The 13,821-nt window shown below is 36.6% G+C and overlaps 1 protein-coding gene across 8 annotated transcripts in view; it reads right to left on the reverse strand.

The window, feature by feature from the left end:
• ccdc171 (coiled-coil domain containing 171) overlaps positions 1 to 13,821 on the reverse strand; it is a 265,898-nt gene that overhangs the window by 61,305 nt on the left and 190,772 nt on the right. For 7 of the 8 annotated variants that reach the window (XM_087995453.1, XM_043717546.2, XM_043717537.2 and 4 more), the window contains one exon: positions 46 to 191. In XM_087995453.1, coding sequence (XP_087851579.1) covers positions 46 to 191 — 146 coding nt within the window. Of the gene's footprint in view, positions 1 to 45; positions 192 to 12,200; positions 12,375 to 13,821 lie in introns of those variants that run through there. The other variant, XM_087995455.1, reaches the window with a different exon arrangement.

Genomic DNA, 13,821 nt, shown 5'->3' on the forward strand with positions numbered 1-13,821 from the left:
CACCACCAACGTCCCCCCCAACCCCCACCAAAGCTCCATACTCACTTTGCTGCCTTGCAGAGGGCATTTTCTGCATCATGGATGCTCTCCTCAAGTTGATACTTGTCCTGTTCCAGCTGGGCTAGATTTTTGTTCAACTGACGTAGAAATTGATCTTTTCTTCTTAGCTCCATGTTTGCTTCTGAGAGACTCTGAAACAGACAGAACAAGCCATCAGATCATTTTAATTTCTCACATAGAAGAATATTTTCAGTTAAAGTCTAGGTTTCTTAAAGTGACAAAACCATATCCTCACTATATTAGGCAGCTTAAATTTGTTTAACATACATGTGTCCCTGGATTAGTACATAAAGCAATTTTAAAGAAATATATGTATTGTCACATTGAACCAAAATATGGTAAGGAATAAATACTGTATTCATGTTTTCCTGAACAAGACGTTATTAACAGAGTTCATTATTATTCACAGGTAACAAGGAATTTAACAATGTAAAGCATCACAATTTTCCATATTGAACTCTTCAGCGTTACCTCAAGAAAATTAACACAAATTCCCCGTTCTTCAATTCAAGAGTTCAGAATTAGACCACTGAAGTCAGAATCATTTAAACATGGTTTGTCCAGTTACTAAAATGCAATAAATGCTAATACACAAGTTAATGTCTCCTCAGGTCACCAAGTACTTGAATTGGTGTATAATTGTGAAAAGTGTTATAAAATGAAAGAGACTAGGCTGAAGCAACAGAAAGAATTCAATACACAAAACCTGACCTCAACTTTAATTGGAAGAGTGCAAAAAGAGGAGAAATATTATTCTATGGAGATGGCCTCTGTGTAGGAGGGATGTAGGAACAAAAATCAAACACTTTCTATCTGTACACCTAGTTAAAGAATCAAATCTGAAAAATAGTTTTCAAAAACTATAACAAAGTGAATAATGCTGGTAATGCAGAGAAAGTAGAGAGTTTTGATGCATGCATTTTGAAATTATTTCAAAAGACAGTTACTTTAAGACAAACCTGTGAATTCAGTAAAATATGTTCTAAAATATCACCATCTAATTCTTTGACTCTTCTGGGAGCCTGATTTCTTTCATTGCCAGAGTGGGAAACATCATGTGGAGAATACTGCTGAAATTAGTCTGCTAATCATAAACATTCTTAGGTATCATAGAAAGGCTACAGCACAGAAGGGGGCCACTTAGCTTATTGAGCACAAGTCTGGTCTCTGCAAAAGAAGTTCAGTACTAATTCTCCCCAGCCCTTTTCCCTATAATTTTACATTTTAAAAAAATCTTCTGTTTATACAATTCTCTTTCGAAAGCCATGACTGAATTTGTTTCCATCATCCATCATGCTGTACATTCCATATCCTAACCACACAGTGCCTAATAAGAATATTTCCTCATGTCATCTTGTAGTTCTTCAGCCAGTCACCTTAATGTTGATCTTTAGATACCATTCCTTCCATATATTATGATTTTAATCAAGCAAATTTTATGCTTATTGCAAACAATTCTACACTGATGCCAGAATAATGATTATAACATACATCAGCTTTCTTCCACCCTCATATTTCAATTACTGCAGCCAAATATAGAAAGAGGAACTTCCAGGAGTGCACTGCCATTCCTGAATCAGTCAAATTATTTTGAAGTCAAAACATGCATTTTCTTGTTTCTAAATAACTCATAAGAATGAGAAACATCATTTAAGTGCTTGAGGAAATTACAACAACATTAAAACTATTAAATCCTACCATACCTGGTTGATCTAATTATCCTTAACACCCTACCAATAGATTTCCCTTTGTGTTGCTTAGGTGAATTAACTAGCACACAGCTCCAAATAAAATCTCCATTAACTAAGAAACCAAAATAACATTACTAAAATTGCCTCAAATCAGAAAAACATACAAAACCAATGTCTTTATTTTTCTGAAACTCTCAGATTTCATGATTTTATTTTGTCTCACTTGTCAGTGACCTCTGGGGAACTGCAAACCAAAAAAGCAAACTAACAAATAACCCCCAAGAAAAAACCACCAAAAATGTTTCTTTTTTTTTGCAACTTGTACTTTAATATAAATCAGAATTAACATAAATATACATGAAATGACAGGTGAATGAACCTTCAAATAAGAAGGATAAATTTCACTTTAAAACAGTTGATACATGAAAAATTTATGTCTTAATGGACAAGCATCCACATCACTTCCCACATAAACATGTCACTATGTTCCTGCAGATTTCCACAATATGCTGTTCTTTATTCAGATCAGACAGATCAGGGGTTCAACTGGCAAAATCTTCACCTTTGAAGTTCACAGATATGATTATCATCAACAAAATATACTTTTATGAATTCTCTCTCCCTTGGGACATGAACGACCTCACGGTTCCTTTTCAACCAAACAAATAATAACAGATCAGTTCATTACTTGTTCACTTCTGGAGAAACACAGCTCTATAGCATCTTTAAGCTATTCACCATCTTTCTAAGTTTTAAACCTTTTCGGCTAGCTTACACAGGAGCTCTAAGGGCTTCTACCTCTTTCTGTCAAACAAAAAATCTAATCTTTACAAATGATTTGTGCTTGATTACATGATAATTCTTGTATTCCATTTCTGTTTTGCTCTGCTATCTGTGTGTCTTTCTTAGGTGCACTGATCACCTTCACCCCCCAACTTTCCTGCTTTATCAACCACACACTCACTTTCTTAAATTTCTTAATTATATTTATTGCTATCAGGTAAAGTCAAAAAGTCACATGAACCAGTTATTTATTATTACGAAAATAATAACTGATTGATTTACAATTAAAGCAAACTCTTAACAATACTTTCCAAACTTTTTTAAGAATAATTACAGATTTAATAGACATTGTTTAAAAATTACAAATTTCCATAACTGCTTCTGGGGTAAAGGTTGGTACAGCCATCAAACCAGTATAAAAACAGGTGTTGGAATAGCTATGATGAATAAATCTATTAATACTATATTAATTAAATTTATGGTTGCAATTCTTCAATGAAAGGGAAGATGGCCCATTAAAAGCGGAGTGAATGACATCCATTTTAAAGTGATAAATTACTTGCAAAACCAAAACCTGTAGTTGCTTAAATCCAGCTTCACATCTGCTTACTTGTTACATGCATGAGTTTAAAATGGGAAAGCTGTACTTGCTACAATTTTCCTCCAAAAGGTAGTTGTACATATAATGCAACAAACCGTTCTAAAGCAAACAATTGTTGATGACTTGATTCAAATTACTCTGTATGTGAGGGTAGGGAGCGGAGTGAAAGTGACCATGTCTCAGAATTGTTTGAAATCTCATTTCGGTAATATGTCTTTTAAAAAAAAAAATTCTGCCAAAATAATCAATTTCACACTTTCCCACATTGTAGTCCATTTGCCAGATCTTTACCCACTCACTTATCTTATCCATATCACTTCATAGGGCCCATATGTCCTTTTCATAACTCATTTTCTCACCTATCTTTGTGCCATCAGCAAATTTAGCTACAATATCTTCAGTTCCTTCATCCAAACCATTTATATAAATTGTAAGAGTTGCGGTCCAGCACCTACCCCTGTGGTAAACCACTCATGACACCCAGCCAGTCGAAAAAAGACCCATTCGGTCCTCCTGTTCTAGCCAATCTTCTAAACATGCCAATGCGTTATCTACTACAACCTGAGCTCTTATTTTCCACAATAACCTTTAATGTGGCACTTCATCAAATGCAAAAAAACTTTGAATTTAATTCTTAGCACTTTCAAAGTTTGCCAAAGTGAATATGACTGTCAATACCTCTTATAAACCAGAAATCAGCTTAACCAGTTTTAAAAACATTATTTATTCAAAATGTTAGTCTCAGGAAATGCAGATATAGGAATACTGGACCAATAAACCAATCCACAAAAATACAAATTTATTTTAAAATAAGTTTTGAATAATTTATCTGTCTGGCTAAATCCCACAGTGACTCATTGTCTAATCACTAAAATAAAACAAAAGGTCTTTGATATGATCTTCCAAGTTCTCAGAGTACAATTTAATCTCCTCATTTCCCCTCATTCATTTGGGAACTTGTCAAAACAGACTCCAATTAAGAGTTAAAAACAGTTAAGAGAATAGTGCTGCATAACACAGAAGATAAACTACATTAAAATAAAATAAGACTGTTGGAGGTTGGAAATTTTACTTTTCCTCTCACCTCCCACCTTTTTTGGATGGTGCTACATTAATACATAAAAATTAGCAGGTCTAATGTATAGTAAAGGCACAAGACTCTTGCATGCAACTTCCTTGAAAATTAAATTTAACACAAATTTACTGATGCAATACATGTCCATTGCTTTCATGTAATGAGGAATAACTAATCTGATGACTATCAATCTATCACTTCATAAAGATGTATTTTTTCCAGGGTGTATTTGGAAAATGGCTATTTCCCTCAATCTATCAGTAATTTCCGGCAGTTCTACAATTCTGAGACTACAATTATGTTCCTTTAATTCATGTCTCTTTTGCATCCACAATTTTATTTGCTCTACTCCTCTTTCAAGGGGAAGCAATAGCCACCAGACTTTTAACTCAGAAACTCAACAAATGTTTTGAGGACCCAGGTTCAAATTCCACCATAGCAGATGGTTGGATTTGAATTCAATAAAAAGAATCTGGAATTAAGAGTGTAATGATGATCATGAAACCATCGTCGATGGTTGAAAGTGCCCACCTGGTTAACTAATGCCATTTAGGGATGGCAATCTGTCAGTCTTACCTGGTCTGGCCTACATGTGATTGCAGACATGTGGTTGAGTCTTAACTGCCCTCTAAGCATTTAAAGAAGGGGAATAAATGCTGGCCTAGCCAGAGATGCCCTCATCCCTTGAGTGAAAAAAAGCCATTGGCAGTCATGTTTTAAGTTTTCACAGCATGAAGCTCTAGAATGTCCTCTCTCAATCTCTTTGCTTCACTCCCTCCTCCTTTAAGATGTTGCTCAAAGCCTACCTCTTTGGCTAAATTTTCTTTGTCACTGCAATATTCCTTCATACAAACTAATGTCAAATTTTGTTTGATAGCTTTCCCAAGAAATGCCTTGTGCATTAAACATATGCATTCGTCTATGCAGATCTTTGGAAGCATCCGGTGATTGTTACATACACTCTGCAACTTAACCAGAGTAATTACACTTAGACCAGAAAGAAAAATTGGACAACTATATTCCACCATTTAAAAAGCCAATGAGGTATAATGAAATGTATTTTCAAGACTCAGCTAAATAGAATTTTGATCTATACAGCAGCTAATGGTTACAGGGGACAGGCAGTAAAATGGAGTTATGGTCAAAATCAGATGGGCCATGGCGGTATTGAATAGCAGAATGAGTCTAAATGCACCAATACACTTGTCCTATTTATCATGATTAAAAAATGGTCAGAACAGTCCTTTGACATCTTTCCTCTAAGAATTTGAAGATGTTGTATTCTAATATCTGCTTTTACATGTTAAATATTTTGGTTTGATAGCTTGTAGTGTATTTCCAGATTGCTGTTCAAAAATGTTGATGAATAGTCAACTATACGTCTACCAGAGGGCAGTGCTTACAAGAAGCACAAAATCAGGAAAACCATACACCTAACCAGCTGTCAATAACTGACCATCACACACAACAGACTAAAGTTTCTGTTTTTAAGTCTGTATTGCAACTTTTTACAGATACATTTTTGTTAATTCTTCAAGTTTCTGCACTGCAACACCTTTTGGTGAATAAATCATTTAATTTTACATTTTCTGACATTTTTATACTTGTTAAAGTAAGATTTATCAAGGCAAAGCAATAATTTTGAAAATCATGATGAAATTGCAGTAAAATGTGAGAATAGCTCCTTTTATTTTAATTTAGCAGAAATTCTGCATCTCAGAAATCCTCACTTGTCAAAAAGTATTTTCTAGTATATTAGAGTTGCAATAGTCCTTCGTCAGAAATTCTTGTGGCTTGTCCAAGTCACAGTAATTCAGTTTCAATCTATAGGCTGGGAAATCAGTTTCTTAGTTCTGACTAGATTAGATTCCTTACAGAGGAGAAGCAGGCTCTTCAGCCCAACAAATCCACACCAACTCTCCAAGTAACCCACCCATTTCTCTACATTTACCCCTGATTATTGCACCTAACCCGATGGGCAATTCATCTAACCTGCACATCTTTGGACTGTGGGAGGAAACCGGAGCACCCAGAGAAAACCCACGCAGACAAAGGGAGAATGTGCAAACTCCACATAGTCACCCAAGGCAGGAATCAAACTGGGTTCCCAGTGTTGTGAGGCAGCAGTGCAAACCATTAAGCCACCATGCCACCCCACGTAAAGTTCTGTAAAGTTTCTCTTAATATTTGAACCAAGGAGGATCTGGATAAGAGAGCATTCTGATTTTGCTGAAGAATATAGTTGCAGATTATTTGTAAAACAGGATTTCCTGGCTAGCAGGTTGCACACAAATTCCAAAAATGTCATCAATGAACTCCAAAAGCAGATGTGCAGACTCTGCAAGCATAGAGGCAATAATAGGAAGATTAAAATTGTGTCACTTCTTTTGAAAACTTTTAGCTATGCACTTGACAAATTGTGACTTATATTACTTCAGTATAGTGCAGATACAGGCTAATGTCCCTCAGGACAGCTATCCTGAATTCCTGCCAAAGGCTCTTTCGTTACATAGAAAACATATACAAATTTGTCTCTGTAAAGATTGCTCACTCATTTATGTTATCTGAACATCAGAAATGACATTTGTATCAATATAACTGACTTTGCTGTCAACAACATCATGCCAGGAGAAAGGTACTTTATAGAGTCACGTGTCTAGAAGCAATTAAACAATGAAAAAAATCTCCAAGTCAGATTTTCCAAGTAACACTCTCTCTTCTGTGGAATGAACACATATTTATATGCAGTATTAAAAACAAAATGATTACGTTATTAGAATTAAGCATTAAACTCTTCAAAATCCACAAAAAGTGGATAAGACATTCTTGAACTCGTTCATATGCCAGATCGCCATCATTTACATAACATGCTCATTAATCATATACAGTTTCTTCCCCTTGACTGTTATTATTGTGCACTAAAACTTTTCATAGTGACTGATAATATGCCTGTGCAAAACTGACAGCAACATTTAAAGACTTCCTCTACTCACTAAGCCACATCATATGCTTTACACTGGCCTAATTAAACCCCTTGACAAACTTAAAGATTCTGAAATTTTTAACCTTGTAACTGAAAGTTGTTGCCTAGCTTCATGTAATACAAAAATAATGGGAGGTCATTGGATACCCACTAATTTCTAACAAGCGTGAGTTCATGGTCCTTCTCGAGTATGTGATGGCTTGATATCCAGCAAGCAGTGCAGGAGAGAATAGGATAAATCAAGTTTAATAACTCGGCTCCTAATTGTTCCCCCAATGCTCAACTCTAATTACTCAGAGAACTCTCTCGACTGTCACCTGATATTAAGTTGTTGGAAGCTGAGCGTGGAACAGTGAGATAATCAATAAACATTTAGTGGGCAAAAGGATGAAGATCCTGCTTTACAGTGGGAACTTGCAGCACCCAAAGCCCTTCTGCTCATGATAAAGCCTATGGGATAACCAGACTGATTGCAAAGCAATAATCCAAAGCACTGTTTTAAGGTTCTGAGACCTTCAGGCAATTGTAAACTAGAAAGGAAAAGGTGAAAACGGTCATCCTAATTACAGCCCACTTTCATACATTTCACACATTAGCAAAGACAGGCCAATTAGGTGGAGAAAAAGATAAGGGAAGTTTTATTTGTATACTAATTAAACCCTGATGAAATTAAACTAAAAATGTACTGCCTGGTAATTGTGTGTCTGAGATGGGTCAATATAGTACTGCACTGCATACTGTATTGGAATACCACAGCTTAACAAAAGGCAATACAATCACTGTACCAAGAACCATAAAAAATTCTAAACTGATCACGTAAATTTAGTGTCACATTTTTTGCCTTATTTGGGGTATTATAACCACAGCAGACAAAGCTGTCCATCAGAACAGGCCCAATTATGTGGAGAAAAAGATTAGAACATTATTTGTGTATGTAATCCCATGTAACATTCACTTTTCAAAATTGAGTTTCAACTGTGAAAAATATGGTCCTCTGAACAGTGATATGCAAAACATGCCTTCCATGCAAAGTCAGGTTAATTAGGTTTCTGTGAATTTATCAAAATGCAAATAGCTAAGTCTAAACAGGTGGCTTATCTATTTCAAATCATGCTAAACACTTGTGAGTACAGGTTTGTATTGCTTTGAACCATTTTCCAAATTGACACGAGTAGCCCTAAGGCATATCACAGATTCTAACTTCCTACCTGTAGGTCTTGATTACACAGAACTATAATGTTGGAGTGGAGTGATAAGAGTTACAATTTTAATGAAGAAATATGTTGCTTTCAACACAAAGTCTAATCTAGAAAACTGGATAGTGTGGAGGTTTCGTACATGTTCTTTAACATCTGGGACTTCAGTTCGAATCCAGTTCACATAGGTAAAACAAAGTCTGCTCCAGAACTCCAACTTAAGAGTTTTGAGCAGTCTCAACCAAGTTTTTGAAGTGAGCCAAAAACACAAGAAGAGTGCAAAAATTAGCATTCCAACCCTTGCTGCTTACATAATGCATTTCATTGTTGATGATTAGATTCCTTCCAGTATGGAAACAGGCCATCTGGCCCAACAAGTGCACACCGACGCTCCGAAGCGTAACCCACTCAGACCCATTTCCCTATGACTAATGCACCTAACACTTTGGGCAATTTAGGATAGATTCCCTACAGCGTGGAAACAGGCCATTCAGCCCAAATAGTCCACAGCGACCCTCCGAAGCGTAACCTACACAGACCCATTCCCCCTGACTAATGCACCTAATTCTATGGGCAATTTAGCATGACTAATTCACCTAACCTGCACATTTTGGACTGTGGGAAGAAACCGGAGCACCCAGAGGGAACCCATGCAGACTTGGGGAGAAAATGCAAACTCCACACAGTTGCCCGAGGCTGGAATCAAACCTGAGTCGCTTGCGCTGTGAGACAGCAGTGCTAACCACTGAGCCACTGTGCCATTCTCTTCTGAGCATCAGCAAGATATCAAAAGAACTTCGCAACATCAGTGATGCTGTAAAATTAATTAATACAAAGTTCCAGGAAACGCGTATGGTGTAAACCTGCTGGCTCCAAAATTTTAATGACTTAAAATAGCCAAAAATTAGCAGGCTATTGAAATAATTCTGGGTGAGTTTTATAAACTTGTAAATAACTGCATCAATAATTGTTATAAAAGCAGAGTAGAATTATAGAGAAAACTTTACTGGGAGTCCTTTCTAGGTCGTGCTATTCATGCAAAATGGGCAAAATCAACATAAAAACAAAAAAGAAAGAATTTTAAAGTGCAAATTACCTCAAATGCAAATTGAGGCTCCACAATCTTTTGCCCTAGTTTAAAATTTGTGCGGAAGACAGCCCTGCCCACAAAGCTGGCCCTGCCCCCAGGTGAATTAATCACCATGGCAAGTTTCCATTAATTATGCCCATTTGCAGGCTAACAAAGAGGCTCTTAAAATCAAGCATTTATTTTCTTTAGGCATAAAGGCATCTTTTAATTGCATTTAAATAGTAAATATTTAATATACTAATTAACTGATAGATATAAACTAACAAAATTGCCAAATGACTACATTTAAAAAAGCTAAAGTTACTTTGCTATTTCAAATCAGGTTATTCACAGGTGATGCGGTTAACACTCCAATTAAAATCCTCAGTTTTGGCGATAATCCATTTTTAAGCTGCATTAATAAAAGAAAGGCATCGGGCTATCACAACTGCAAATAAGCTTGGAGCAGAAACTTGTGCAAAACATACAAATTGAGGAACAAGTGCATTTGAGAACAAATTCCTAATTACACCCAAAGTAGAAGCCCTACCCATCAAGTGTAAAATGGCCTTTTATCCATTTCCTCAGGGTTTCTACTGAAATTTTGCTAAATGTACAAGAGGTCAGAAAACATTGTAAAAATTCTGTCTTCAGACAGTTTGAACACCAACTTGTTCTGAACTGCAAGATTTCAAAATGGGAAATGATTTAAACAAGTACATGTCCTTTCAAGATACAACTGCCATTTTATTCTGGATTGCCATTCAGGATTATAGCAAATCTAGCAAATTAAATTAAAATATAATAAATGCTTGATTCTGTACCACCACATGCATTTCAGAACACTGAAATCATTGTCAATGCAAACTCTCCAGTTTAACTACTACAGTTCTTTAGGCTTATATACATTTACTTTATAGCAATTAAAGTGGCGGACAAAGTCTTTGAACGCACATCTCAGCATTATCAGCTAAGAGCAATGAATGATACACCACTGAATCAAACAGACAAGAAACATTGTGCTAAGTTAATCAATATTAGGCAGCAGTAGTTGGCCACCACAGCTGGTCTTCATGTCCCAGGGTAGAGAAGGAAATCAGAAGGATTTCTTTTGTTCATTATCCAGCACTTCCACCTGGAAAATGCAAGTTTGTAGCTTTCAATTGAGGACAAACACGGACTTACCTGTATCACCAGCTGCTGAATGGTCAGCAGATAATGACTGTCTGAGTGCAGATATTAAGCACAGACATGTGAATAAAGTTATGGAAGGATGCCAGCACCACAGATCTTTGCAAATTGAGTGTCGGCATCTTCAGGAGTTAAGTAGCAGGTTGGGAGTGAATTGTGTGGGGGGTGGGGTCAGATTTGACTGTGGCGTTGGGGGGTGGGTGAGGTTGGTGGGTGTGGAGGGTGGTAGAGGATGTGGGGCATGTAATAAGTTGGAAATATGGGAGGGCATGTGGACAGTAGGCACGGGGGGTAGTATGGAGAGTGAGAGTAGTGGAGGTGTGAGTAGGAAGTGAGCAAAATGTGGGGAATGGGAGATTGTCATATTTATGGAGTGGGAAACGGTAGGGTGGGTAGGGGAGTGAGGTAACTGTCGGAGGGAATTAGAAGTACAGAATAGTGAGAAAAAGGAGGGGCCATAACAGATAAGTCGTAAGTGGGTGATGTGAGGGGAAGAAAAGGTAGGTGACAGAGGTGAAAAGAGGAAAATGTAAAAGAGAAAGAGTGGATAGATGAGAAAAGCACAACTGAGGTTGGGGAGAAGGTGAGTGGGGCAGTGGAAAAAAGGAGGTGGCTTAATGGACAGGAAGGAAGAAAATGAGCTAAGGCAGATGGTAAAGGGGAGCAACAGATGGAAGGGAGCGGGTGAGGGAAGGAAATTGAAAAAAAACTTAACATTTCTCTAAAATTATGCTCTTGATGAAGTAAAGGCTTTCAGTAACAAGAATATTAGATTTTTATAAAAACAATGTACCAAGAATTTATATTTTATAAAAACAATGAAAGATTAGCAACAGTTCCACTCTGAGAAAACAGTGACACAACAATTCTTGTTGCTGTAAAATCAAAGAGGATATCCCACAGCGCACTGTTAAATCTGAAGATCATCTCCAGAGAAAAGAAATCCATGTTGCTCTTCATCAAAAGACGATCTTTGCATTTCACAGTACACTGTAGGATGTCCCGCTTCTTTTTCCCCATTAAGGCTCAAAAAGTCTGGTTAAGTAAAAATTACATGTAATCAATGCAAGCATTATAAAGCAACAATCTACAAACAGAAAAAAATACAGCATGAAACAAGGTAGATCTTAAAAGCATAATTCATGAATTAATCAAGAAAAACAAAATATTTACAAAGCTGAATATTTTAATTGTATTTTGAATGAAAAAGGGCTTGAAAATATTACCCTGAAGGGTACAGTTTGCAGCATTCATACAATGGTTGCTTCTAATCACAAAAGACAAATAGTTTCAAGCTGCTCAAATTTTATTCAGTGAGCTACTGAGTCATACTGATAGGTAAATCTCAAATTTGACCTCTGGTCTATATCAGCCAAATGACATAACAATGACATAAACTGGACTTCTTGAGCTAGTAAAATAAAAACAGAAAATACTGGAGAAATTCAGAGGTCTGATAGTATCTGTGGAGAAAGAAACAGCTAATATTTTGAATCCAATTCCTCTGTCTCTATCGCCACATTTGCTGTCAGATCAGCTGAGTTTCTCCAGCATTCAGAGTCCATGCACTGTATAAAAACTGGCCATCCATTCTACTTGAATATTCTGGAATCTGGTACATAGTCTTGCAGGTTACAAGGCTTCAGCTGCAGATCCATGTAACTTTTAGATGAGTTGAGGTTTTCCACAACTGAACTAGGCAGCAAATCCCAGAAACACACCATCCTGTGGGTGAAAAATATTTTTCATTCATCCCAACTAATACTATTGTCAATCACCTCAAATCTGTACTCCTGATAATTGGCCTTGACAGTATGAAAAACATGTATTTCTTGTGAACTCTATCTAGGCCCTTGCATTTTGTACATCTCAATGAAGTAACCCCTCAGTCTCCTCTGTTCTAAGAACAGCAACCCTAGTGTATCTAATATTGCCTCATAGCTACAATTACAAGCTTTGGCTAAATATATTTGTCAGCTTCCTTCATATTCTCTCCAGAGAATTATTTTCTTCTTGTAATGCAGTGACTAAACTACACAAAATTCTTGATGTCGCCAAACCAATATCTTATACAGTTTGAGCATTATATCCCTACTTTTGTTTCAGTACTTCATCCAATAAAGGAAATCATTCCATATGCTTCTTCACTAACTTATCAATCTGCCTTGCTAGCTTTAAGGACTTGTGGACACGTACAGCAAGGTCTCTTACCTCCTCTACTTTTCTTAATATCCTGCCTTTTATTGTATACTTTCTAGCTTTGTTTGTCCTCCCCAAATGTATTACCTCACACTTCTCTGGACAGAATTCCATTTACCAGTTTTCTGCCTACTCACTGAACCGTTCATATAATTCTGGAGTTGACAATTACATGACTAATTATTATGTCATCCGAATCATGTCTCCCATACTGAAGTCCAAATGATTAACGTAGACAACAAACAGCAAAAGAATCCGACACAAGCCTGGTATAATACTACTGGAAACGTTTTCCATTGGCAAAAACATCCCTCAGCTAATACTCTTTGTTTCCTATTTCTGAATGTATTTTGGATCAAAATCATCATATTCCACTGTAGATACTTTCTAATCAACCTGTTCAGAGATGTCATTACACACCTCTAAAGCAGTGGGACTTGAACCTGGGTCACTTGGTACAGAGATAGGGACAATAGCACTGTACCCATTCCTCTATATCGTTCTAATTTTTGACCAGTCTCCATGTGGAATCCTGTCAAATGCCTTAGAAAATCTGCAACCCCCATTACTCATCCTTGTTACTTCTTCAAAAAAAATTAAACTGAGTTGTGAAGAAATAATAATCTTCCCTTAACAAAACCCTATTTACTTTCCCTGATTAATCTGTGACTTTCCAAGTAGCAGGTTACCCTATTTCCCAGAATTGATTTCAATAACCTGTCCAGTACTCAAGTCAAAATGACTCGTCTATAATTATTTGACCTGTCCTTCGCAATCATTTTGAACAACAGTATGTTTGTAGACCTCCTATCCTATGATATTTCTGCATCTACTGAGGATTAGAAAATTATTTGCAAAGCATCTGTTATTTCCTCACTGGTTTCTTTTAACAGCCTGGGATACAATCCACTAGACCCTAGCGATTCACCTTCATTCACATCCTTCCCTTCTGAATCTCCTCTCACATTAAGCT

Source organism: Chiloscyllium plagiosum, unplaced genomic scaffold (genome assembly GCF_037043375.1).
Source record: "Chiloscyllium plagiosum isolate Xiang-an unplaced genomic scaffold, Cpla_swu_hap1 HiC_scaffold_2, whole genome shotgun sequence".
Taxonomy (NCBI): domain Eukaryota; kingdom Metazoa; phylum Chordata; class Chondrichthyes; order Orectolobiformes; family Hemiscylliidae; genus Chiloscyllium; species Chiloscyllium plagiosum.